Source organism: Thalassophryne amazonica, chromosome 7 (assembly GCF_902500255.1).
Source record: "Thalassophryne amazonica chromosome 7, fThaAma1.1, whole genome shotgun sequence".
NCBI lineage: Eukaryota > Metazoa > Chordata > Actinopteri > Batrachoidiformes > Batrachoididae > Thalassophryne > Thalassophryne amazonica.
Window position 1 is genome coordinate 11,941,132 of NC_047109.1, and position 27,183 is coordinate 11,968,314.

At 45.3% G+C, this 27,183-nt stretch overlaps 1 protein-coding gene across 1 annotated transcript in view; it reads left to right on the top strand.

The window, feature by feature from the left end:
• Positions 1-27,183, top strand: part of LOC117513625 (vacuolar protein sorting-associated protein 13B-like) — a 1,146,044-nt gene that overhangs the window by 819,143 nt on the left and 299,718 nt on the right. Inside the window, 1 exon segment of the mRNA XM_034173849.1 lies at positions 10,071-10,469. Within this exon segment, the coding sequence (XP_034029740.1) occupies positions 10,071-10,469 (399 nt within the window).

Below are 27,183 nucleotides of genomic sequence, written 5' to 3' on the forward strand. Positions count from 1 at the left end.
CAGTGCATCATGGGAACCCCCCAGCAGTCTACGTTTATAGCAGCATAACTAAGGGATGGTTCAGGGTCACCTGATCCAGCCCTAACTATAAGCTTTAGCAAAAAGGAAAGTTTTAAGCCTAATCTTAAAAGTAGAGAGGGTGTCTGTCTCCCTGATCTGAATTGGGAGCTGGTTCCACAGGAGAGGAGCCTGAAAGCTGAAGGCTCTGCCTCCCATTCTACTCTTACAAAACCTAGGAACTACAAGTAAGCCTGCAGTCTGAGAGCGAAGCGCTCTATTGGGGTGATATGGTACTATGAGGTCCCTAAGATAAGATGGGACCTGATTATTCAAAACCTTATAAGTAAGAAGAAGAATTTTAAATTCTATTCTAGAATTAACAGGAAGCCAATGAAGAGAGGCCAATATGGGTGAGATATGCTCTCTCCTTCTTAATTCAACATGCAGATCCACCTTGGATTTGCTGTGGTGACCCCGAGTGCAAACAAGGGAGCAGCTGAAGGGACTTAATTTGCATTTTATTGCATAAAATAAGTATTTGATACAATAAAAAAAACCTTAATATTTTGTACAGAAAGAGAGGTCAGATGTTTGCTGTAGTTCTTGACCAAGTTTGCACACGGCTGCAGGGATTTTGGTCCACTCCTCCACACAGTTCTTCTCCAGATCTTTCAGCTTTGGCGTTTCAGCTCCCTCCAAAGATTTTCTATTGAGTTCAGGTCTGGAGACTGGCCAGGCCACTCCAGGACCTTGAAATTCTTCTTACGGAGCCCCTCCTTAATTGCCCTGGCCGTGTGTTTGGGGTCATTGTCGTTCTGAAAGAACCAGCCACAACCCATCTTCAGTGCTCTTACTGAGGGAAGGAGGTTGTTTGCCAAAACCTTTTAAACATGACCCCATCCATCCTCCCTTCAATACGGTGCAGTCGTCCTGTCCCCTTTTCAGATGAGCACCCCCAAAAATGATGTTTCCACCCCCATGTTTCACGGTTGGGACCGTGTTCTTGGGGTTGTTCTCATCCTCTAAACACGGTGAGTGGATTTGATACAAAAAAGGTCTATTTTGGTCTCATCTGACCTTCTACCATGCCTCCTCTGGATCATCCAGATGGTCACTGTTGAACTTCAAACATGCCTGGACATGTGCTGGCTTGAGCAGGGGGACCTTGCTGCCCTGCAGGATTTTAAACCATGATGGCATCATGTGTTACCAATGTAATCTTTGTGACTGTGGTCCCAGCTCTCTTCAGGTCATTGACCAGGTCTTCCCATGTAGTTCTGGACTTTCTCAGAATCATCCTTATCCCACGAGGTGAGATCTTGTATGGAGCCCCAGACCAAGGAAGATTGACATTTATCTTGTGTTTCTTCCATTTTCTAATAATTGTGCCAACGGTTGTTGTCTTCTCACCAAGCTGCTTGCCTGTTGTCCTGTAGTCCATCCCACCCTTGTGCAGGTCTACAGTTTTTTTCCCTGGTGTCCTTAGACAGCGCTTCGGCCATGGTGGATAGGTTGGACTGTGATTGACTGTGTGTGGACAGGTGTCTTTTATGCAGGTAACAAGTTCAAACAGGTGCAATTAATACAGGTAAAGTGTGCAGAATAGGAGGAATTGTTAAAGAAAAACTAACAGGCCTGTGAGAGACAGAATTCTTGCTGGTTGGTAGGTGATCAAATGCTTATTTCATGCAATAAAATGCAAATTAATGATTTAAAAATCATAAAATGTGATTTTCTGATTTTTTTTTTTTTTTTAGATTCTGTCTCTCCGTTGAAGTGTACCTACGATAAATATTACAGACCTCTACATTCTTTGTTGGTGGGAAAATCAACAGTGGATCAAATGCTTATTTGCCTCACTGAACATATCCATTTGTTATGAAGCTTAGTATGTGCCAGTGGTGGGCACAGTTTGGCTAATCTGCTAACTACTAATTAGCGAAGATAATGTTTTCAATATCAGATTAGCTTTTCAGTAGAGGTGGGCGGATCGATCCTAATATCGATAATATCGATACCAACGCTGGTATTGATATTGAACGATCCTTGTCTAAAAAGATCGATACTCCAGCTTTTTTCTGTCCCGCACGCACTGACTGCTGCGCACGCAGATTCATCAAAGTCTACTCTCTGTAAGAGCAGCACTGCGCTGTGTCACACAACATGGAGCAGTGCACCCTTGTATTGTGGTTTGTCAGCCCTCTACCTCAAGAGATTTTGTTTTAAGTTGTGTTGAGTGATATTTTTTTAACCAAAAATGTTGATTGTAATAATAAAGTATTATGTTGTCACGTACAGTGTTTGGCGAAATTCTGTCCTAGGTCTTTTGGATCCTTTGGATCTATGAAGCTTAAATATGAAAAAGTATCGGTATCGATATCGGCGTTACTGGGCCTGTATTTACTTGGTGTCAAATCAATACCAAAATTCCTTCCTACTACTCTACTTTTCAGATAACTTTGAAAACCATTATCGGACTAATTATCTTCCGATAAGTTTTGGTCCGATAATTTTTAGACCGCTTAATGTATTTTACAGACGTGGTAAACAAAGCTGAATAGTTACAATCATTTCTGAAACCTAAAATCAGTTGAGTACCTACCTGTTAAATGTATTCGAAGATGCGCAGTTCTGTCATCCGTAAACAGAGAAGAGCTGGTTCGAAAAGAAACCGCTGCATCCTCTGCAGGCAAAGGAGAACTCGTCACAGAAAAGAAAAAAAAAACTAAACAAAAATTTCTTTTGACCCCATACTGAAACACTGGCAATATCACCCAAGTCATCCAGAGGCATACAGTTTTAACTTATGGTTAAAATTTTAACCAAACTAATTTTGGACAAGTTATTTAAATTAATGTCACGTCTGAAATTTTATAAAGTGAAAATGTCAGATATATGTTTTAGTTTTAAAGTAATGCACTAATTTTGAAGGATTTAGTGTGGACATGCTGTTCTCAGCAGTGCGTTATGGGTAATGTCAGTACATTCACGACAGAAGAAATGCATTTGAGATGCTGTTATCAGGCTCCACAGGCTAAACTCTTTGTATATTGTGCCTAAATTAATATATTCTCTGAGTTTTTAGAAGTTGTTATTGTGTTTGTTTTATGTAAAAATACCAGAAGCAGTGCAGGTTGCTTCGCCATTATTTTTAATTGGAATCTTTGTAATCGATTCCTGTTTGCTCTTTAGAGTCCTGCTTATGTCAAACACTGTCATCTTTGTTCCAGAGTAATATATATAAGATGTCTGAAATTCAGTTTGCTTTTATTAAATTCCATGCATCTTAAACGTAGCAGGCACGGATTATCTGGAATTTTGTTTTGGCAAGTTTTCACGGACTCCACTGCCATCTACTGGCCAGTAGTGTTCATGGCAGTATTCACCCTAAAGCTCGGCAGACATTGTACGATATTTTCAATCATTGTACGTGGCTCCAGCTCAAACTGTACGACAAAACTGCACGGTGTAAAAGTTCAGAGTGCACGATTTATGTTCTCACACTATATGGCCCAATGCTCTGATGCAATCTGACTGCTCACATTATACGTTCATAAACCACATGTCGGACGTGTGTTTCCAGAAGCAAAACGTAAACAGAAGCTTTTTTTTCAAACTTTGGTTACATTTCTTATTTTTACAAAAACTCGATGGGAGACATCAAAGTTTAAAAAAAATACAAGACTTTACTTGGGTTGAAGAAAGGGGGGAAAAAGAAACAGAAGCTGCTCTCCCAAAGAGATGATCACTGTTTATGCTCTCCCCAATTCCGCATTGGTGTTTGCACATGCACAGTGTGAGAGGTTGGACGCTTGGAGCGCTTCAGCAGCGGGATACCCTCACGACAGCCAACCAGAATATCAAATGGGTTTGATTTTCATTCGACGATACGATTGCCGATCAGGAGGTGGTAGTGAGATGTTAAACACAGCTTGTTACTCCACGTATATTACACGATGCAGGACGCACGATTAAGCTATAACTCGCTGCGATACAAAAAATTCTCACACGTGTGAAAAATTTGCTGAAAAAGGGCCAAAACTCGCACAGTGTAAGCCCAGCTTAAGTACTGAGTGTCTGGGTACCAGTAGATCATGGCAGTGTTCTATTTATTTTGACACCGGTTATATCAGACGGCTATCTAATTACAACTTGGCTTTTTTTTTATTTTTAAATGCCTTTTTTTTTTTTTCCCAAATAAAAAAATGGCATATTTTACAAAAGCACATTTATCTGTAAACACCAACACACGACACACCTCACATTAACGTGTTGGTTTACATAGAATGAATGAGTCAGCCAATCAGTGTTAGCGGAGGCACATTTTACCCATAATCCCTTTGCCATCTGTCTGTGTTCGTTACAAAACTTCAGAATTAGTGCATTATTCAACGTTAAAAGATATATGTTATATTTTAACTTTGTACAAATGACAGAATTGACATTAATGAAGTTATTCTATCAGTATTAATTTTATTTATACACCAAACCATAAGTCAGCACTGCTTTATTTTCCAAGATCTCCGCCTCACGGCAACGCTGTTATTGACTAGAAAGTTGAGCTTCGCTGGTCCTCTCAACTGCTTTGCTGCTGGAAGCCATGTAGTAAACAGGAGCTTCCAGAAGTGGGCAGGGCGCACAAAGACAGAAGTGCTGACTCATTGTTTGGGTCTGTAGTCGCCTTTGATGCTACCAGAAGCGATCATGGTGTTAAAACTGTAAATCAGCTTGTTAGTAGTTGCAAGTGTACTGGAGACAATACTGGAAGTTATCGGTTATCTGTAGCTTCCGATAAAGTTTTGGGGGGTTTATCGGTTAAGCTTTATAAAAGATAACTTTTCAGTTAGCTGATTATCTGTTATCAAAGCTAATTTTTTGGTTAGCTGTGCCCACCACTGGTATATGCATGTATGTTCTGTAGCCTGACCCTAAGAACTCTGGTCAAAGTTCACTGGAAACATTTGCATGTGAGCACAGTAACGTCTGGTCTGGACACACCTGATTGTTCCAAAATTTGTTATGCTTGTATGGTGGCCCGACTACAACAACTCTGTTGATTTTGGAATCAGAAAGTCAAAGGCCAAAATAGCTGGAAGCATTTATTGAACCATAACTTGCATATGAGAAAGATAACCTCTGTTGCACAGACCTAATTGTTTGCAAACTTGAAATGTGTGGTGGTCGCCCAACTGCAAGAACCCTACTGATTTGTGGATTAGCAGATCAAAGGTCAAGGTAACGTGATGCATTTGCATGTGGAGCTCAGTAACGTCTGGACATAACTGATTGTTACCAGACTTGTTATGCACGTTTAGCGGCCCAATTCCAACATTTCTGATTTTGAAAGATCAAAGGTCAAGATCACTGAAAACATTTATTTACCCATAAATGTGAGCGAGGCAGCTTTTGCTTTACATAACCTATTATTAGCTCATGTATGTTCAGCAGTCATCAACAATTGTAATGATCTTGAGCTCAGAAGGTCAAAGCTGAAGGTCACTGGAAATGTGCAGTTTACATATGTAATGTCTTGTCCTGGTTTAAATATAGATTTAAAAGCATCTGCTAATAGGTCTGCAGCTCCTTCTCAGCTCTGACCACATGGACAGTTAGGTTCTTAACAATGTCACCATCGCCTGCAGAGCTCTTTGTGGAACAGCTGCTAGCATGAGATCTGATTTAAGCTGACAAAACTTAGGAGCGCTGTAGTTAACCATCACACACGTCCACCTTGCGTGAGCTTGTTGTGTCCAACATACACCCAGGTCATGCACGGTGTCACCCATATGCCACTTCTTTACCATTATATGGGCTGTGAAGACCCACCCACCCACACACACACACACACACACACACGCACACGCACATATATGTTAGGCACTTTATATGGAATGAGCATGCTAGCTGGAAATGATGACAGTATTGATACAATTAATGATTTTTTTTATACTGCAGCATCATATACTTAGTGCAGAGTAGGTGACCCAATCTATACCAAGGTTTGATTCCAGGTGCGTGCTTTGGGACTTTATCTGAATCAGCTCAGTCCACCCAGCTGTAAATGGGTACTAGTCTTGACTGGGAAAGTAAGACCCCTCACACATAGCAAGAATGTGCAGGAATCAAGCAGAATCAGCTAGAATGGTAAAAAAAAAAAAAAACTTTGAGGCGCAGTCGGGAGGGATAGACAGTCGGACAGCCACGTATGACTGCTGGACGATCACGTAGAATGTGGGCGGATCCAGTCCTGACTGAGTTGTGCACACCCGCACAACTGGAGCCCAAACGTTGCTGGACAAAAGTACGTAAACATGGACTGCTGTCAGGCTGCACCAAGATCATAAATAATGCACTCCGACTGAGGCACTCAGGCAATGTGTTGAGCACATGGAGTGCACAGAGGGGCTGTGCGCTGCGCTGTCCGGTTGGATCAACAGCACGTGGCGTGCTGCGAGACGTCACCTGACACGGGATATACAGTATTTATGCCATGTTGGACGAGGCATTTGTGAGTCAGTGTTGTCAACACATGGCACAGGTGGGTTGAGAGGGACTTAACCACAGGCTGTAGCACCTGTCCGGTGTCCGCCCTGCGCTGTGACACTCACCTGGGGCCATACCAGAGGTGAGTTTACATGTTTATTTATGGTGTCATGGGCTGGCGAAACAGTTCCACCATCATTCCTCTGACAGAGTCAGATGGTGAACATGTTATAATATGTGTATTACGGGGGCGACAGTCTATTCAGCTGCGTTGCGGGCACTGCGCCGAACCTCTGACACGCACAATGACTCATTGACATGCAGTGACAGACGGTGCTTTCGGTTTGATTGCACAGTGTGCAAGTCCACATCACATGATGGATGTGTGCCACATATATGTTGCATATCAACATTTCCTGCACGTACGTGACACAAGTGAGACATGCTGGCAGGATTTGACATGCCAGATCCATTTCACGGTTCCCCCAACCACAATCAGATTGTTCCGAATGCTGTTATGATGCCGTACAAATATGTAGATTGCAGTGGAATTGCGCTCAGCCTGCACATTGACTACCATTCGATGGGTGTCCCACCTGGACTGCGTTGTGGCAGCTGTGCGAATCGGCCCGACTGTGTCAACTGCTCAGAGACTGCCATCCAACATTTGCAGTCCGCACCTCAACACTTTTCAGATGTGAGTCGATTTGTCATTCGGACGCCATTCAGCCCCATTCTTGCTATGTGTGACGGGTATCTAACCTGTAACCATGAATAGTAAGCACACATCATCCAGGGCGTATTGTAGCTGCAAGCATTAGTCAATTAATCAATGATTAATCAGCTACTAAATTAATCAACAACTATTTTTATAGTTGATTAATCATTTTGTGTCTTTTTTAATTTAAAAAATTGCTTTGTTTATTTCAACTCCTTAATTGTGTATATTTCTATGGTTTCTTTCTCTTTTCTGATAATAGTTTGAATATCTTTGGGTTGTAGACAAAACAAGACATTTGGCGATGTCATCTTAGGTTTTGGGAAACACTGATTGACATTTTTCAGCAGTCTCTTACATTTTATGGTTCAGACAACTAAAAGATTATTCAACAGATTAATCAAACATGAAAATAATCCTTAGTTGCAGCCCTAATTTATGCCGTGGTATGCCTGGGAGAAGAACCGGCACCAGTTGGCCCAGGACCCTTATAGGAGTGTCAAACAAGTAATGCGTCAATCATTTTCTAGTTTGTAATGGAGCTGCAACTAAAACACACTAATTTCACGACAGTGTTTATTTCTTTGCACTGGCTATCGGTGCAGCCACATGTACCTGCACATGCAGTGCAATCTTAGGAGGCAGGTCTGTGTTCCTACGGTTAATAATAAAACAACTGGTGGCCGAGTGTTTGTATGTCCTGCGCCCCTTTTGTGGAACAGACGCATTTATTTTCTACTGCTTACATTCATTGAGGGTCTGTCGTTACACAAGGTTGTTTGAGGATTTGGTTTTTATTAGCTGTTTAATTAGAGATTTTTATCTGTTTTTATTAATTTTTAATTTGATATTTTTATCTGTTTATAAACGCAACACTTTTGGTTTTGCTCCCATTTTGTATGAGATGAACTCAAAGATCTAAAACTTTTTCCACATACACAATATCACCATTTCCCTCAAATATTGTTCACAAACCAGTCTAAATCTGTGATAGTGAGCACTTCTCCTTTGCTGAGATAATCCATCCCACCTCACAGGTGTGCCATATCAAGATGCTGATTAGACACCATGATTAGTGCACAGGTGTGCCTTAGACTGCCCACAATAAAAGGCCACTCTGAAAGGTGCAGTTTTATTTTATTGGGGGGGGATACCAGTCAGTATCTGGTGTGACCACCATTTGCCTCATGCAGTGCAACACATCTCCTTCGCATAGAGTTGATCAGGTTGTCAATTGTGGCCTGTGGAATGTTGGTCCACACCTCTTCAATGGCTGTGCGAAGTTGCTGGATATTGGCAGGAACTGGTACACACTGTCGTATATGCCGGTCCAGAGCATCCCAAACATGGTCAATGGGTGACATGTCCGGTGAATATGCCGGCCATGCAAGAACTGGGACATTTTCAGCTTCCAAGAATTGTGTACAGATCCTTGCAACATGGGGCCGTGCATTATCCTGCTGCAACATGAGGTGATGTTCTTGGATGTATGGCACAACAATGGGCCTCAGGAACTCGTCACGGTATCTCTGTGCATTCAAAATGCCATCAATAACATGCACCTGTGTTCTTCGTCCATAACAGACGCCTGACCATACCATAACCCCACCGCCACCATGGGCCACTCGATCCACAACATTGACATCAGAAAACCCCTCACCCACACGACGCCACACACGTTGTCTGCCATCTGCCCTGAACAGTGTGAACCGGGATTCATCCGTGAAAAGAACACCTCTCCAACGTGCCAAACGCCAGCGAATGTGATCATTTGCCCACTCAAGTCGGTTACGACGACGAACTGGAGTCAGGTCGAGACCCCAATGAGGACGACGAGCATGCAGATGAGCTTCCCTGAGACGGTTTCTGACAGTTTGTGGAGAAATTCTTTGGTTATGCAAACCGATTGTTTCAGCAGCTGTCCGAGTGGCTGGTCTCAGACGATCTTGGAGGTGAACATGCTGGATGTGGAGGTCCTGGGCTGGTGTGGTTACACGTGATCTGCGGTTGTGAGGCTGGTTGGATGTACTGCCAAATTCTCTGAAACGCCTTTGGAGACGGCTTATGGTAGAGAAATGAACATTCAATACACGAGCAACAGCTCTGGTTGACATTCCTGCTGTCAGCATGCCAATTGCACGCTCCCTCAAATCTTGCGACATCTGTGGCATTGTGCTGTGTGATAAAACTGCACCTTTCAGAGTGGCCTTTTATTGTGGGCAGTCTTAGGCACACCTGTGCACTAATCATGGTGTCTAATCAGCATCTTGATATGGCACACCTGTGAGGTGGGATGGATTATCTCAGCAAAGGAGAAGTGCTCACTATCACAGATTTAGACTGGTTTGTGAACAATATTTGAGGGAAATGGTGATATTGTGTATGTGGAAGACGTTTTAGATCTTTGAGTTCATCTCATACAAAATGGGAGCAAAACCAAAAGTGTTGCATTTATATTTTTGTTGAGTGTATTTGTAAATTATTCTGGATGTTTATCTTATTCAAGGCTTTAAATTTTGGAAAGTGCTACATAAATAAAATTATTTTCTTGTTTCATCGATTAGTCATTAAAGCCATAAAATGAAAATGGTGCACAACTTTGATCAATGTTTTCCAGAGCCTAAGATGCTTTTAAATGTCCTATTTTGTCCACATCCCAAAGAAACAAGTCAAATAAAACAAAGTATTCACATTTCAGAAGCTGAAATCAGACCATCTGGATTAGAAAGACTCAAAATAATTAATCGATTTTCAAAATAGCTGCTGATTAATTTAATAGTCATTGATAATCGATTAATTGATCATTTCAGCTTAACTTTCTAGTTTTGCTCATTTTTTTGCCTCTTCTTTTTCCTTGTTCTCTCCACAGCTGAGCTGAGTAGTGAACTGTCTCGCCCTCTTAAGATTAACCCCACACTGGCTAAACTGGAGCAGGTTAAGGCCTACATGAAGAAGATCCTACCAAATCACACATGGGACGCATCCTGTAACGCGTCCTCCACATCCACAAGCTCTCAGTCCTCCCCGACCAAGATGGCGTCCAGGTCCGTCCCTCCTCAATCAGACCGCCATCATCAGGTCTCAGCACTGACAAGCAAAGCTTGCGACCTCACAGGCCTCGCCATGTCCTTCAGCAAGGTCACCCTCCAAACTACCCAGATTGTAGTAGTCATGGAAACAGAAGCCCATCTGATGAAGCCTAGTGTGACCGTATCTGTGTCGGGCATGAGGGGACATCTGTGCTTGAAGTCAAGACAAAAGATGGATGGTGAGTGTAACACAACAAGACAATCTGTCTGGTCTTTCTACTCCAACCAGCACAGATTTGAGGTCTTGCAGTTATTTCAGTCGAGACAAAAACAAAACCACAAAAGCTTTCCCAGACTCAAAATTTTTTTAAAAATCATTTAATTAATTCCAAAGTGGACTCCTCCTAAACTAGACCAGAGGATTATTGGGCTCAAGCATAGCATCTAAAATATGGCCTAAGTGAGCATACTCGATTTACAGTCTCTTTCTGGAGAAAAACGTAAAAATATTCACTTGCATGATTATGCACCGTGTCATCTGTGGTGATACTGTTTAGGATGAATGAGAGTCCTCTGGTTGGTTCACTGTTACTAGGACCTGTGTGGATCAATGAAGACCTTGAGCCAAGGTGCATCACAGGTGCGACACCTTGTGGTCACCATTCTTCACTTGTTCACATTCTGTAAATGGCTGAATTGAACTGATTGATTTGGGATGACAGAGCAGAAAAACACACATTTCAATTTCAATTTTCTATTTATTTTAATTTATATAGGGCCAAATCACAACAAGGTTGCCTCAAGGTGCTTCACACAAGTAACTTTACCAACCCCCAGAGCAACAATGGTAAGGAAAAACTCCCTCTGACTAAGAAACCTCAAGCAGACCAGACTTAAAGGGGTGACCCTCTGCTTGGTCCATGCTACAGACACCATCCATCCATCCATTTTCTTCCGCTTCATCCGGAGTCGGGTCGCGGGGGCAGCAGCTCAAGCAAAGCCGCCCAGACCTCCCGATCCACACACACCTCCCCCAGCTCCTCCGGGGGAACCGCTACAGACACAAATTACAAAATATTTCACAAATTGAATATACAGAAAATGTTGCCAGTGCACAGGATGGTTTCCGGAATGGATACCACACCCATCTTTTGATGGAGCTGCACCTCAAACAGAGAGAAAAGAAAAAAGCAGAATCAAGCATCAGAAAGACAACAAATACAGTGTAATTTGTCAGCATTAAGCAACAAGAAAAACAGAAGAAATACTAAGGTGATCGTCAGCCACTAGCCCTAAACTTCACAAAAAGACCCAGAATTTAGATAAAGTTGAGGCTATGACCTGCTCCATTTCCTAATAAAATGAATTAGAGTAAAAAGCGTAAAACTATACTATGCCAGTATGCTAGCCATACGAAAGTGAAAATAAGTTCGCCTTAAGTCTGGACTTGAAAGTCTCTACAGAACCTGACTGTTTTATTGATGCAGGGAGATCATTCCACAGAACAGGGGCACAATAAGAAAAAGTTCTGTGACCCGCAGACTTTTTATTCACCCTAGGGACACAAAGAAGTCCTGCACCTTGAGAACGCAAAGCCCAGGGCGGTATGTAGGGTTTAATGAGGTCAGCTAGGTAGGGAGGTGCCAGTCCATGAACAATTTTATAGGCTAGTAGCAGAACTTTAAAATCTGATCTCACTGGGACAGGAAGCCAGTGAAGGGATGCCAAAATGGGTGTAATGTCGTCCAACCTTCTGCTTCCTGTCAAAAGTCTGGCAGCATCATTTTGAACCAATTGGAGACCCTAATGTTGAATTGCGATAAACCAGAAAATAGAATATTGCAGTAGTGCTATATAAAGGGAGAAAAGCAGGGGGCCTAAGACAGACTTCTGTGGAACCCCAAATTTCATGTCACTAAGGTTAGAGGTAGTGTTATTGTACAAAATACAGTGAGAATGACAGTCAGGTATGACGACAACCAGGCAAGGGCACTTCCAGTAATCCCAAAATGATTCTCCAGTCTGTCGAGTAGAATATGATGATCCACTGTATCAAACACAGCACTGAGATGTAACAGCACCAGAACTATAGTGGTGTCTGAATCCATTGCAAGCAGAAGATCATTCACCACTTTAGCTGTCTCTGTTAAATTATATTTTCTCAAAACATTATTCTTGGTAACGTAGTCCACGAGCTGCTGTGAAACCACTTTTTTCAGAATTTTAGAGCAAAATGATAGATTTGATATCGGCCTATACACTAGGGTCAAGATTAGGTTTCTTAAGTAATAGTTTAATCACTGCAGATCTGTAACATTTAGGAACAGATCCAGAAGTTAAAGAAAGATTAATAATTCCCAGCACAGTTGGCCCCAAGAGTACGTCACAGGTCCTTAATCAGTTTTGTTGGTATAGGACCAAATAAGCAGGTGTGCTTTTTTGTCGACGTTATGAGTACGAGGTCTGTTAGAAAAGTATCCGACCTTATTATTTTTTTCAAAAACCATATGGATTTGAATCACGTGTGATTACATCAGACATGCTTGAACCCTCGTGGGCATGCAAGAGTTTTTTCACGCCTGTCGGTTACGTCATTCGCCTGTGGGCAGTCTTTGAGTGAGGCGTCGCCCACCCTCTCGTCGATTTTTTCATTGTTTAGGAATGGCTCAGAGACTGCTGCTTTGTTTGATCAAATTTTTTTCAAAACTGTAAGGCACAACTGATTGGACACCATTCGATAAATTCAGCTGGTTTTCGGTAAAAATTTTAACGGCTGATGAGAGATTTTGGTCTGGTAGTGTCACCGTAAGGACGGCCCACGGCGCCTGATGGCGATCTGCGCTTCGAGGCGGCAGCGTCTCGCCGTTTCAAGTTGAAAACTTCCACATTTCAGGCTCTGTTGACCCAGTAAGTCGTCAGAGAACAGAGAACTTTCAGAAGAAGGCGGCATGAGGAGTTTATTCGGACATTCCATTGTTAACGGACATTTTGTAATGAAAGAACGTGTGGGCAGAGTCGCATGTCGGGCCAGACCCGACCGCGGGGGGTCGCAACAGGAAAAACACCTCCGTTGGAAACCTTAACGGGCAAGTTGGAACATGCCCAAGCTGTTAAACAATTTCTCAGTTACTCACTTGTTGAAAGCCATCAAAAGCCGGCTGAATTTTACAAATGGTTTTCAACACGGAGGTGTTTTTCCTGTCGCGGCGCACACAGATTCGCCGAGTCGTCACGGAAACGACTCGGCGAATTTGCGCGCACGTCTTTCATTAAAAAATGTCCTTAAACAGTGGAATGTCCGCATAAAGTCCTCATGCCGGCCTCTTCTGAATCTTCTCTGTTCTCTCACAACGTCCTGGGTGAATTAAGCCTTAAATTAGGATGTTTTCAGGTCGAAACAGGCTGACGACGGCGCCTGGAAGCGCTGCACGATGTCCCGCTCTGTAGGAAGTCTTTACACCGACAGAAACACCCCATAATATCTCATCAGCCGTTAAACTTTTCACCAAAAACCAGCTTAATTTTTTGAATAGTGTCCACTTGGATATTCCTCACAGGTCCAGAAAAATTTTTGATAAAGCAACGCGCGCCGTCTCGAGCAGCATGTGAAACAAAGGAATTCAGCCGAGAGGGCAGGACCACATCTCACTCAAGGCCTGCCCACAGGGAAATGACGTCACCGACACGCGTGAAAAAACTCACGCATGCGCACGAGGGTTCAAGCATGATTGGTGTAATCGCACGTCATTCAAATCCATATAGTTAAAAAAAAAATAAAAGGGTCGGTTTATTATCTAATAGACCTCGTATTGTTAGCACGCCTTGTGAGATACTATCAAATTCTGTAAATCTAGGTAATACCTCAGTAATGGCACCCACCTCAATAGCATGCTGCGATATGCTCAAGCGAATGTCTTCTATTTTCTTCTTAAAATAATCCAGGAAAACTTGTGCTGTAAAAGAAAGACAGGTGGTTGTCCATGTATAAATGTTGCCACCGTGTTGAACAAGAACTTTGAGTTATGCTTGTTTTTGTTGATCAAATCAGAGTAATTGGTCCGCTTTGTAGCCAGCAGTGCATGCTTATAGTCTAAGATAGCATCACGCTACATGAGGTGGAATACTTATTTTGAACTACGCAATTTCCGTTCTAGACCTCAAGCCTTATGCTTGAGGTCACGCAAGTAGTCATTGAACCACGATGACTGTGTTTTGGGGGAGTGGTTTTAATAAAGATGGTGCAATCATGTCAAGTGTAGTTTTGAGCACTTAGTTTAAGTTGTCCACAAGACTGTCTACTGATTGGGCATTTTCCAAATGTGAAGCTAAGATATCAGGCAGTCTAGCTTCGAATTGAGTCTGAGATGCATCAGTGACTACGTTTACATGCCGTTAATATTCGGGTTAAGGTCAATATTCTGGTTTCTGAATCATTAGGAATAACCCGTTTACATGCTTAAGCAGACAGAGTTACTCCTGTATACATGGTCACTGGTATCATTTGGAATATTCCCATCTAAACAGCGACGCACGTCGTCCACCGGTGCTTGATTTGATCTGGCGTTCGTGCAAATCCTGCTTCGTGTAAAACCTCTCACTACACACTTTTCTCAAACAGGCATTAACATTTTCTCATTTTTCTCTCCTGCGGGCTGCCTCCGCATCAAAACAGTGAGCGTCTCTGGACCTGTTGCCAGATTTGGTGCAGCTACGCACAGAAGAGAGGGGGGCGGTGAGAGTGGTCCGTTGTGGCGTTTACCGAGCCACAGACGGTAAGCGCATCGGAGGCAGAGCAATCGCGGTGATATGCTGACTGGTGCCGCGACCGGCCCGCCTGATAAGGACGCAGAACACAATGCGCTGTTTACATCTGCTTCTGTGGTGTCCGGTGGGCTGCACGCGCCACATACAAGTAGTTGCTGTACTCAAAAGACCAAGATTCCTTGCGGATAGGACATGCGCAGAACACAAAATAATGTTCCTTTCTATGGGGATATCCCGATGCGCGTTTATATGACCTGATATTCGGGTTAGAAAATGAGTAACCGGGTTTTTAAAAACCGGAATATGAGCATATTCGGGTTTTTGCGGGCGTTTACATGGCCATGCGCAACCGGGTTATTGCCAATATTCCGGTTATGAAAGGGTTATTGGCTGCATGTAAACGTAGTCACTGTAGTGATTAATAACGTTGTTGTTCCACTAAACACAGCAGCAAAACTGTAAGCCTAATAAGTGAGTGATCAGAGACCACCAAAGCAAGAGACATGATGTCAATATTCGTGACAGCAATACCACGTGTGAGAGCCACATCCAGGGTATCTCCACTAATGTGCGTTGAGTCCTGAATGCATTGCTGAATTCCTAATGCATCCACAATTTCCATAAGTGATTTGCAGAGGGGATCAGAAGGCTTATTTATATGAATGTTAAAGTCACCAATGATCAGAATGTTACCTGCACTCGTTGACAAGTTAGAGATGAACATATCAAATTCATCTAAGAATTCAGAATATGGACCAGGAGGCCTATATACAGTGACAAAGTAATACAGCTGATTTTTATTCTTCTGACCTTGGCAATACGTAGCATCATGGGCAGAGCAGAGAATCGGGTGCTCAAACGAGTTATATTTGTGACCTCCCCAACAGCTAATAAGCTAAACCTAGATTTATAAATAAGAGCAGGACACCCACCTTGGTTCACATCACGAGGGATGTGACTACATATGTACGCCGGTGGACAGACCTCATTTAAGGGGAGGACAGCTGTAGGTTTAAGCCAGGTTTCACATAACCCAATCATATCTAAGTGATGATCCATAATTAGATCATTAATCAACAGTGATTTTGAGGATAGTGATCTTATGTTAATGAGACCCAGACTAAGGACCTCAGTGGGGCTGACGGTTGGACTGTTTGGGTTTAGGGGTGGTTCCACAGTAGCAAATATAAGATGCCTGGAAATAGGTTTATGTTTGAGACATTCCACACGAGTTGCAGGTAGCAGACACAAAATCTTTGATATTGCTGGAACAACCGTTGGGCCATCCTCAATTTCAACATCATCCAATGTAGTAATGGGTATTAAGTTTGCACAGCATATTCCTCTATGATTTTTATGGACATGTCTACGGAAGCAGGCCACAGTCTCAACTTGTTGAATTTCCCTCCCTGGCAGATAAACTGCACTATTACCGTAGTGGATTTTCTGCACTAATTTCCTGGCTAAGCTAATGGATTCCACACCTGCATTTGTCATAAGCCTTGCAGGGTCTCTAATCACCTGCTCTGTGGCCTGCTGTAAAATCTGAATGTTACCCTCCCTGTAGAGCTCTATCTATGTTCGCAGACAAGATGATGGCGCCTTCCCCACTAGGGTGAAGGCTGTCCAGCATCAGCAAGCCATGGCAGCCCCAGAACGAAGGCCAGTTATCAATAAAACTAAAGCCTTGCTATCTACAAATTTGCACCGGCTACCTATTCAACAATGTCAGCCTGCTAAATGCCTCATCATTACCCCGGGAGGGGAGGGGACCAGAGGCTATTAATCAATGCTGAAACATCCACTAGATCTGGATTTCTGTCTGGATCTTGTCTGCAAATTGCTTTTATGGGCAGTCAGTTATGTGAAAATGTGCTGTGTAGTATGCGCCTTTCCCAGAAATAAGTAAAAAGATGTAAGGAAAAAGGTTGGAACCACTGGTCTGTGTGCATTTCACTGAGTCTGGTGTCTTCCTTTCATCAAAAAACATCTGAGGGAGTTTTCCCTGACCACCACTGAGCTTCCTCATGAGGGTAGGTAAGGTTTACACCTTGCCATTGTATGTCACCTTGGGGTGACTTTTCTTCTGATTGGCCGTTGTATAGACAAATCAAATTGAAATATGTAAATTTATTGTCTTATTCATCAAATTTCCTCAAAAATGTATTTCCTCAGTCTTTAAGTATTTTCATAGGCAGGCATACAAATAGATGCCAGAACCGTCCCAGTTGTTGTTGAATGTAAAAGTTAAATCAAATGGAAATAATTGCACGATTAAAACGTTGTTGTTATACCATATCTGCACGTTGAAACATTCAGTTCAATTTATTTCATTTATATAGCACCAAATCACAACAAAGCTGCCTCAAGGCGCTTAACATGAGTACGGTGTAACTGTACCAACCCCTAGGGCAAACACACAGGCGACAGTGCTAAGGGAAAAACTCCCTCTGATGATATTGAGGAAGTAACCTCAAACAGACCAGACTCAGAGGGGTGACTTACTGCTTGGGCCATTCTAACAGTTTCAAGGTTTTTACAAATTTGAAGAAAGAGACAACAAGAAATCAAGGTGCAATTGTTGAGATGATGACACAAGCATTTAAGCCACAGGTAGGGATCATCCAGCGCCCTGGGGTGCAGGGCCAGAAGGCATCTATCATGTTGTCAGTAGGCCTGTCTGCTGCAATTTATTCCAAAACACAGACTGCAGTGTCCTCTTTCAGCCTCAGGCATGGCATCTCTGGTTAGTCCAGTGCCCTGTGCATTGCAGCTGTCTGTCATGTGAGATGTCAGTGGTATCTCGGACAGAGAGAAAAATAGCAGAATCAGTCCCCCTAAACGTTCCCCCTAAAGTATAGTTCACCAGGAGTAACAACAGTATCAACAGGAAATCAGATGAAATACTAAGTTAGCAAACCCCAAATTTAGATGAAGTGAGGCTGAGACCTGTTTTGTTGGTAATAAAATGAATTTAAAGGGACAAAAAGCATAGTACCATACTATGCCAGTATGCTAACCATACGAGAGGGAGAATAAATGCCTCTGAAGTCTGGACTTGAATATCTCCACAGAGTCTGACTGTTTTATTGCTGTAGGGAGGTCATTCCACAAAATAGGGGCACATTAAGAGAAGGCTCTGTAGCCTGCAGAGGTTTTATTCACCCTAGGAACACAAAGTAATCCTGTGCCCTGAGAATGCAGAGCCTGGGCCGGTACATAGGGTTTATTTAGTTCAGCTAAGTAGGGAAGTGCTAGTCCATGAATAATATCCATGAATAATTTTATAGGTTGATAACAGGACCTTAAAATACAACCTCACAGAGAGAGGAAGCCAGTGAAGAGATACCAAAATGGGTGTAGTGTGGCAGAAATTTCTGCTTCCAGCAGAATTTTGAACTAATTGGAGACCCCTAATGCTGGACTGTGGTAAACCAGAAAATGGAACATTGCAGTTGTCCAATCTAGAAGAGACACATGCATGAATCAGGGTCTGTATGATGCATGAGCCCAGGTTAAGCATTAACTGGTCAAACTGATGCTGATGTCTCACTGGACCAAGGACCATAATTTTGGTCTTGTCTGAGTTTAAGAGTAAGAAATTGCTGTACATCCAACTTTTCACTGATGTAAGGCAGTCCTCTAAGGGTTTTATGTCTATGAGATTACCAGCAGTTATCGACATGTGCGACTGAGTGTCATCAGCATACCAATGAAAAGTAATCCCAAAATGCAGAAATCTGTGCCCAAGGGGTTCTATATAAAGGGAGAAAAGCAGGGGGCCTAAGACAGACCTCTGTGGAACCCCCTATTTCATGTCACTGAGGTAGTGTTATTGTACCAAACACAGTGAGAATGACTGGCCAGGTATGATGTCAACCATGCAAGGACATTCCCAGTAATCCCAAAATGATTCTCCAGTGCATCAAGAGGAATGCGATTATCCACCGTATCAAACACAGCACTAAGATCTAACAGCACAGAATCATTGTAAGCAGAAGATCATTTACCACTTTAGTGAGAGCGGTCTCTGTGGAATGATGTTCTAAATTCAGACTCCAGTGGCTCAAAGAGATTATTCTCAGTAAGGTGGTCCACAAGCTGCTGTGAAAACCACTTTTTCAGGAAGTTTAGAACAAAATGATAAATTTGATATTGGTCTATAATTTTTTTAATACACTCGGGTCACGATTAGATTTCTTAAGGAATGGTTTAATCACTGCAGATTTGAACATTTAGGAACAGATCCAGAGGTGTTAATGACAGATTAATAATTAACAACGCAATCGACCCAAGAGTGGGCCATAGGTCCTTAAACAGTTTTGGTGTCGGGTCAAACAGACAGGTTTTGCATTTAGCAGATGTTACAAGTTTCGTCACCACGCCCAGTGAAATAATAGCAAATTCTGTAAATCTAGGTACTGTATCAGTGATTGCACCCACCTCAATAACAGGATGTAGTGGCCCGACTAAGGTGTGGTGGGAAATATTTAACCTAATGTCATCTGTTTTCTTCTCAAAGTAATCTAAGAAATCTTGCGTCTGTAAATCGAGAGCAACTTATAGGTGGTTGCCCATGAATAAGTGTTGCTACCGTATCGAATAGGAACTTTGAGTTATGCTTGTTTTTGTAAATCAAATCAGAGTAGTAGGCCCACTTTGTAGCCAGTAGCTTGTAGTCTAGAATAACATCATGCCATGCGAGGTGGAATACTTCTAGTTTTGAAGTACACCATTTTTGTTCTAAACCTCTATACGTATGCTTAAGGTCACATAAGTAATCATTGAATCAAGGCAAATGTGTATTAGGGGTGCATGATTTTAATGTTGGTGGAGCAATCATGTCAAATGTGGTTGTGAGCGCTAAGTTGAAGCTGTCCACAAGACTATCGACTGAATGGTAATTGTCCGAACGTGATGCTAAGATATCATGTAGTCTGGCTACAAGTTCAGTTGTAGTTGAGGAGTTGATGTGTTGCCATGATGATAAATAAGGTTCTCGTTCCAGTAAACAAGGCAATGAGACTGTAAACTTAATAAGTGATTGCCCGCAAGAGGCATGATGTCAATACTTATGCTAGCGATACCTCAAAGCAGAACCAAATCCAGGATATTTCCATTAATATGAGTCAAGCCCTGAATGCACTGCTGGTGTTGTGAAAGTGTCGTGACACGGACCCACAACAGGGGGCGTTAATGAACGGGACAATGGATAAGCCAAAAAGTAACAATTTAATGTTGTGAATCGCACAACGAAGTACAGACAATAACAATATGGTGGAATGTCAATTATACACAAGGTGACTTGTGGGCAGGCTCGACGATAGAAGACGTCTGGCGAGAGATGAGCCGGATCCCACACAGCTTCCACCACCAACGGATCTGAAGAACACCGGAGCCGCCAAGCCCTGCGCCCCAGGTGGCCACTGTCTTCAGCAGTCAAACCCGGTACTGCTGGCAGAGAACAGAGACAGTACTGATGAGTGTGAGTTCGCACACTCAGTAATCCCACAGTCTGTACACAGTTAGGAGGGAGAACCTCCACCTCCAATCACACACTCGTGCAGCTCCCGAGATAACCACTTATCTGGGTGGGGTGGGAGGCGAAGCCGTCGCAGTCCACACGAAACACCAACTCAGCAGACAGGGTATCCGTCCCAGGAAAACGGCTGCAAAAAGAGATCAGACTAATACTCGAATTAAGGTTCAGCAGAGAATTACCTGATTGGTAGCTGATTTCTCGGCGGGGAGGTGGAGTTGCAGTCCGGCCTTTATGGTGGTGGTGATGTGTAGTGGATGAGTGACAGCTGGTACGGATGATGAGTGACAGCTGTCACTCCCGGTCGCTCCGACGTCCTCTCGTGCTTGAAGCCCGCACTTGAAGCAGGGCGCCATCTTGTGGTGGTGGGCCAGCAGTACCTCCTCTTCAGCGGCCTACACAACAGGACCCCCCCCTCAACGGGCGCCTCGTGGCGCCCGACCAGGCTTATCTGGGTGACGGGTGTAGAAGTCGGCCAGGAGGGCCGGGTCCAGGATGAAGCTCCTCTTCACCCAGGAGCGCTCTTCGGGGCCATAACCCTCCCAGTCCACCAGATACTGGAACCCCCGGCCCTTTCGACGGACGTCCAGGAGCCGGCGTACCGTCCACGCGGGCTCCCCATCGATGATCCTGGCAGGAGGCGGCGCTGGTCCCGGGGCACACAGTGGTGAGGTATGGCAGGGCTCGAGTCTTGACACGTGAAAAACGGGGTGTATCCGCAGTGAAGCTGGCAGCTTCAGCTTTACTGTGGCCGGACTGAGGACTCTGAGTATGGGAAATGGTCCGATGTACCTGTCCTTTAGCTTGTGGGATTCCACCTGCAGGGGGATGTCCTTAGTGGATAGCCAAACCTCCTGCCCGGGCTGGTATGCAGGGGCCGGGGAACGCCGGCGGTCTGCATGGGCCTTAGCCCTTGTCCGGGCTCTGAGAAGGGCAGAGCGGGCGGTACGCCACACCCGACGGCACTTCCTCAGATGGGCCTGGACCGAGGGCACCCCGACCTCTCCCTCCACTAGCGGAAACAATGGGGGCTGGTACCCCAAACACACCTCAAACGGGGAGAGGCCGGTGGCAGATGAGACTTGGCTATTATGAGCATACTCGATCCAGGCCAGATGGTCACTCCAGGCCGTCGGGTGCGTGGAGGTCACGCAGCGGAGGGCCTGCTCCAGTTCCTGGTTCGTCCGCTCTGCCTGCCCGTTCGTCTGGGGTGGTACCCAGACGAGAGACTGACGGTGGCCCCCAGTTCCCTGCAGAAACTCCTCCAGACCTGGGAGGAGAACTGAGGACCACGATCTGAGACAATGTCTGATGGAATCCCATGCAGACGCACGACGTGGTGGACCAGGAGGTCTGCAGTCTCATGGGCCGTCAGGAGCTTCGGGAGGGCCACGAAGTGGGCCGCCTTGGAGAACCGGTCCATTATCGTGAGGATGGAAGTCCTGGGACGGCGGGAGGCCCGTGACAAAGTCCAGGCCAATATGAGACCAGGGGCGACGAGGCACGGGCAGAGGCTGGAGGAGGCCTTGGGCCTTGTGGTGGTCGGCTTTGCCCCTGGCACAGGTGGTGCAGGCCTGGACATACTCCCGGACGTCGGCTTCCATAGACGCCCACCAGAAGCGCTGCCGGACCACTGCCACGGTCCTTCGCACCCCTGGATGACAGGAGAGCTTGGAACCGTGACAGAAGTCAAGGACCGCAGCCCTGGCCTCTGGTGGGACGTACAACTTGTCCTTCGGACCTGTCCTCGGGTCCGGGCTCTGTGTCAGGGCCTCCCGGACGGTCTTCTCCACGTCCCTTTTGTGGAGGTCAGGGCTGTCAGGGGGCTAACTACCTGACTGTAGCCCTTGATGAACCTCCGGTAGAAATTTGCAAAACCGAGGAACTGTTGTAGTTTCCTACGGTTCGTTGGTTGGGGCCAATCTCTCACCGCCGCAACCTTGGCTGGATCAGGGGCGACGGAGTTGGAGGAGATTATGAACCCCAGGAAAGAGAAAGAAGTGCGGTGAAACTCACACTTCTCGCCCTTCACAAACAGCCGGTTCTCCAACAGCCGCTGTAGGACCTGACGTACATGCTTGACATGGGTCTCAGGATCCGGAGAAAAGATGAGTGTATCGTCTAGATATATGAAGACAAACCGATGCAGGAAGTCCCGCAAGACGTCATTAACCAATGCTTGGAACGTCGCGGGCGCATTGGTGAGGCCGAACGGCATGACCAGGTACTCAAAGTGACCTAACGGGGTGTTAAATGCCGTCTTCCACTCGTCTCCCTCCCTGATCCGAACCAGGTGATAAGCATTCCTAAGATCCAATTTTGTGAAAATTTGGGCTCCATGCAGGGGCGTGAACACTGAATCCAACACAGGTAACGGGTATCTGTTGCGAACCATGATCTCGTTCAGCCCTCTGTAATCAATGCATGGACGGAGTCCGCCGTCCTTCTTGCCCACAAAAAAGAAACCAGCACCCATCGGGGAGGTGGAGTTCCGGATCAACCCGGCAGCTAACGAGTCCCGGATGTAGGTCTCCATTGATTCGTTCTCCGGACGTGAGAGGTTGTACAGCCTGCTGGACGGGTACTCAGCACCCGGTATCAAATCAATGGCACAATCGTACGGACGGTGTGGGGGCAGCGTGAGTGCCAGATCCTTGCTGAAGACACCAGCAAGGTCATGGTACTCGGCTGGCACCGCCGCCAGATTGGGGGGGACTAAAACCTCCTCCTTAGCTGTCACACCGGGTGGAACCGAGGATCCTAAACACTCCCGGTGGCAGGTTTCGCTCCACTGAACCACAACCCCAGACGGCCAATCAATCCGGGGATTGTGTTTTAACACCCATGGAAAACCCAAAATCACTCGGGAGGTAGAAGGTGTTACATAAAACACAATCTCCTCCCTGTGATTCCCAGACGCAACCAATGTCACTGGCTGGGTCTGGTGTGTGATTAGTGGAAGGAGGGTGCCATCTAGTGCCCGCACCAACAATGGTGACGGTAAGGCCACTAGAGGGAGCCCAACCTCCTTTGCCCATCTGCTATCCAGCAGATTCCCCTCTGACCCCGTGTCCACCAGTGGTGGGGCAGGAAGGGTTAGATCCCCACTCAGGATCGTGACTGGGATACGTGCAGATTGTCGGGGTCTCCCCGCGTGGGTGTTGTGACCCACCCTTAGCCCAGTCTCTAAGGACGAGTGCTGCTGTTTTGACCGTTTGGGGCATTCTCTCTGTGTGTGCTCGGTTGAGCTGCAGAGAAAACACTCTCCACGGATAAGCCTCCTTTGTCTCTGATCTGATCGCTCTTTGGCCCTGCTCGTTTCCATAGCAACATCAGCAGGGGGAGTTGTCGTCACGTGGAGAGCCCTGGCTGTGGAGCGTGGGGAAAACGGCTCCCTTTCGGACTCGGGAGGAAGAGGGACGGCTTGTGCCTGACCACGCCCTTCGTCTCGCTCCCGTCGGTGTTCTGTTAATCGGTTGTCTAACCGTATAACCAGGTCGATAAGCCCATCTAAATCCCGCGGATCGTCCTTCGTCACCAGGTGCTCCTTGAGGACCAGAGACAGTCCGTTTACAAAGGCGGCGCAGAGCGCAACAGCATTCCAGCCGGCTCGCGCTGCCGCGATGCGGAAGTCGACTGCATACTTCGCTGCGCTCCTACACCCCTGTCGTATGGACAGCAGCACGCTGTCGGAACACCTGTCGGAACTCCCTCACAAACTCAGTGTAAATTGTTAGGAGCCGTGAATTCTGCTCCCAGAGCGCCGTAGCCCAAGCACGTGCCTTTCCTCAAAGCAAATTTATGACGTAAGCCACCCGGCTAGCGTCTGACGCGTACATGACGGGACGCTGTGAAAAGACGAGCGAGCACTGCATCAAGAAGTCCGCGCACGTCTCCACACAGCCTCCGTACGGCTCTGGAGGGCTTATGTATGCTTCAGGGGAAGGTGTGGGGGTTCGTTGAACGACCAGTGGAATGTCTGTCTCTGGCATTCGGTCAGCAGGAGGAGGTGCTGCAGCAGCGCCCTGAGCGTGCGCTTCCACCTGGGCGGTGAGAGCCTCCATCCTACGATTGAGAATAATGCTCTGCTCGGTAACTAAGTCCAACCGAGCAGTAAAAGCGGTTAAGATGTGCTGCAGCTCACCTAACACGCCTCCTGCTGGCGCCTGTGCACCTCGCTCTTCCATTGGCTGTTCAAGCGATGGTTGACGCCCCTCGGGATCCATGACGCTGGCCGAGAAATCCTGTTGTGAAAGTGTCGTGACACGGACCCACAACAGGGGGCGTTAATGAACGGACAATGGATAAGCCAAAAAGTAACAATTTAATGTTGTGAATCGCACAACAAAGTACAGACAATAACAATATGGTGGAATGTCAATTATACACAAGGTGACGTGTGGGCAGGCTCGACGATAGAAGACGTCTGGCGAGAGATGAGCCGGATCCCACACAGCTTCCACCACCAACGGATCTGAAGAACACTGGAGCCGCCAAGCCCTGCGCCCCAGGTGGCCACTGTCTTCAGCAGTCAGACCCGGTACTGCTGGCAGAGAACAGAGACAGTACTGATGAGTGTGAGTTCGCACACTCAGTAATCCCACAGTCTGTACACAGTTAGGAGGGAGAACCTCCACCTCCAATCACACACTCGTGCAGCTCTCGAGATAACCACTTATCTGGGTGGGGTGGGAGGCGAAGCCGTCGCAGTCCACACCAAACGCCAACTCAGCAGACAGGGTATCCGTCCCAGGAAAACGGCTGCAAAAAGAGATCAGACTAATACTCGAATTAAGGTTCAGCAGAGAATTACCTGATTGGTAGCTGATTTCTCGGCGGGGAGGTGGAGTTGCAGTCCGGCCTTTATGGTGGTGGTGATGTGTAGTGGATGAGTGACAGCTGGTACGGATGATGAGTGACAGCTGTCACTCCCAGTCACTCCAACACCTTCTCGTGCTTGAAGCCCGCACTTCAAGCAGGGCGCCATCTTGTGGTGGTGGGCCAGCAGTATCTCCTCTTCAGCGGCCCACACAACAGCTGGGAACCTAATACATCCGTAATGTCCAAGAATGATTTGCAGAGAGGCTCAGAAGGCTGATTTGTATGAATGTTGAAGTCACCAACAATCACAATGTTATCTGAACGGGTTGCCAAATTAGAGATGAACTCACTAAATTCATCTAAGAATTCAGAATATGGGCCCGGGGGCCTATATACAGTAACAAAATAACATGGTTGATTTTTATTCTTCTGACCTTGGCTAGACATGAAAATTCAGTAAGGTAGGTCTTCTATAATACATTCCAGTTCTTACGTAGAACTCTACTAGTGTATACTAAAGTATATCTAAATATCTAAAAAAAAAAAAAAAAAAAAAAAAAAGAAGAGTAGAGTAGAGCCACTTAGGTGCCTGGTCTTGAGAACCAGGGATGGTAGGTATCCACGGCAGCGAACAGAGCCAGATGTTCAAACAAATTGTATTTAAATCCCCAACAGCTAGAAAACTAAACCCAGATTTATGAATTAGAGCGACACCCCCACCTTCATATTACAAGGGATGTGACTAAATGTGTACGCCAGTGGACAGGCTTCATTTAAGGGGAGGACAGCAGTAGGTTTAAGCCAAGTTACACCGGTTATCAACAGTGGTTTTAGAGACAGTGACCTTATGTTAATGAGACCCAGACTAAGGACCTCAGTGGGGTTGACATTTGGACTGTTTGGAATTTGAGTGTGATTCCGGAGTGATATATATATATAAGATGCCTAAAATTAGATTTGGGTTTACGAAGGTCCACGCAGATTGAAGTTAGCAGATACATTATCCCTGAGCATACACCCACCACCTTGTAAAGAAAGTTGGTTAAACGCCCACCCAAAATTAAATTAATTTCATGACCCCAACACATCTTAAAAACAATAATGTGTCACGACGTTTGTCTTGTTGCTTTTGCGTCTTACCTGTAACAACATCATTAGTGTGCACTCATTGTCGTGACATGACAGTGATGTCAATTTGAGAGTTTGCAGTATGTGAGTTGTGCACGAAATGGAACAGATTTGGCACTATATGGGGGAGTTATTTTGTATGTGTGATGACATCAGACATCCATCCTTCCTTTTGCTATACCCACATACTCCAGTTAAGGGTCATAAGGGTGGGGCTGGAGCCTACCCCAGCAGTCACAGGGTGTGAGGCAGGGTACATGCTGCACAGGACGCCAGTCTATCACAGGGAAATCAGACATTTTACTGAAATATATGGAGGCATGGGCATTCAGACGAACGTAGCTGCACTCATGTGTCTGCGCACCCCCTCTTCAGGCAGACTATTGCGCAGAAGACCCAGGGCGTTTTGACACCCGAGTGCAGTACTTTAAAACCCTCGTAAGCCTCAGAGTTTTATTTACAACAGTGAATTAGTGTTGGCAGCTCACCTTTAAATTATGACCTGGTTGTTTTCATTCTTTTTTGGGGGGGGGAGCTAAATGAACAAAGGCCAAAATATTTTTATGGTCCAAGTTTAAATTTGAAATGTGATCACAAGAACCAAACTATGTTGCTCTGCTGTAACAAAGGACCGAACCCTAAATGACTCATCATAGACACACCCCCCCCCCCCCCGAGCTGAAAAGTGAAAAACTCCAGTG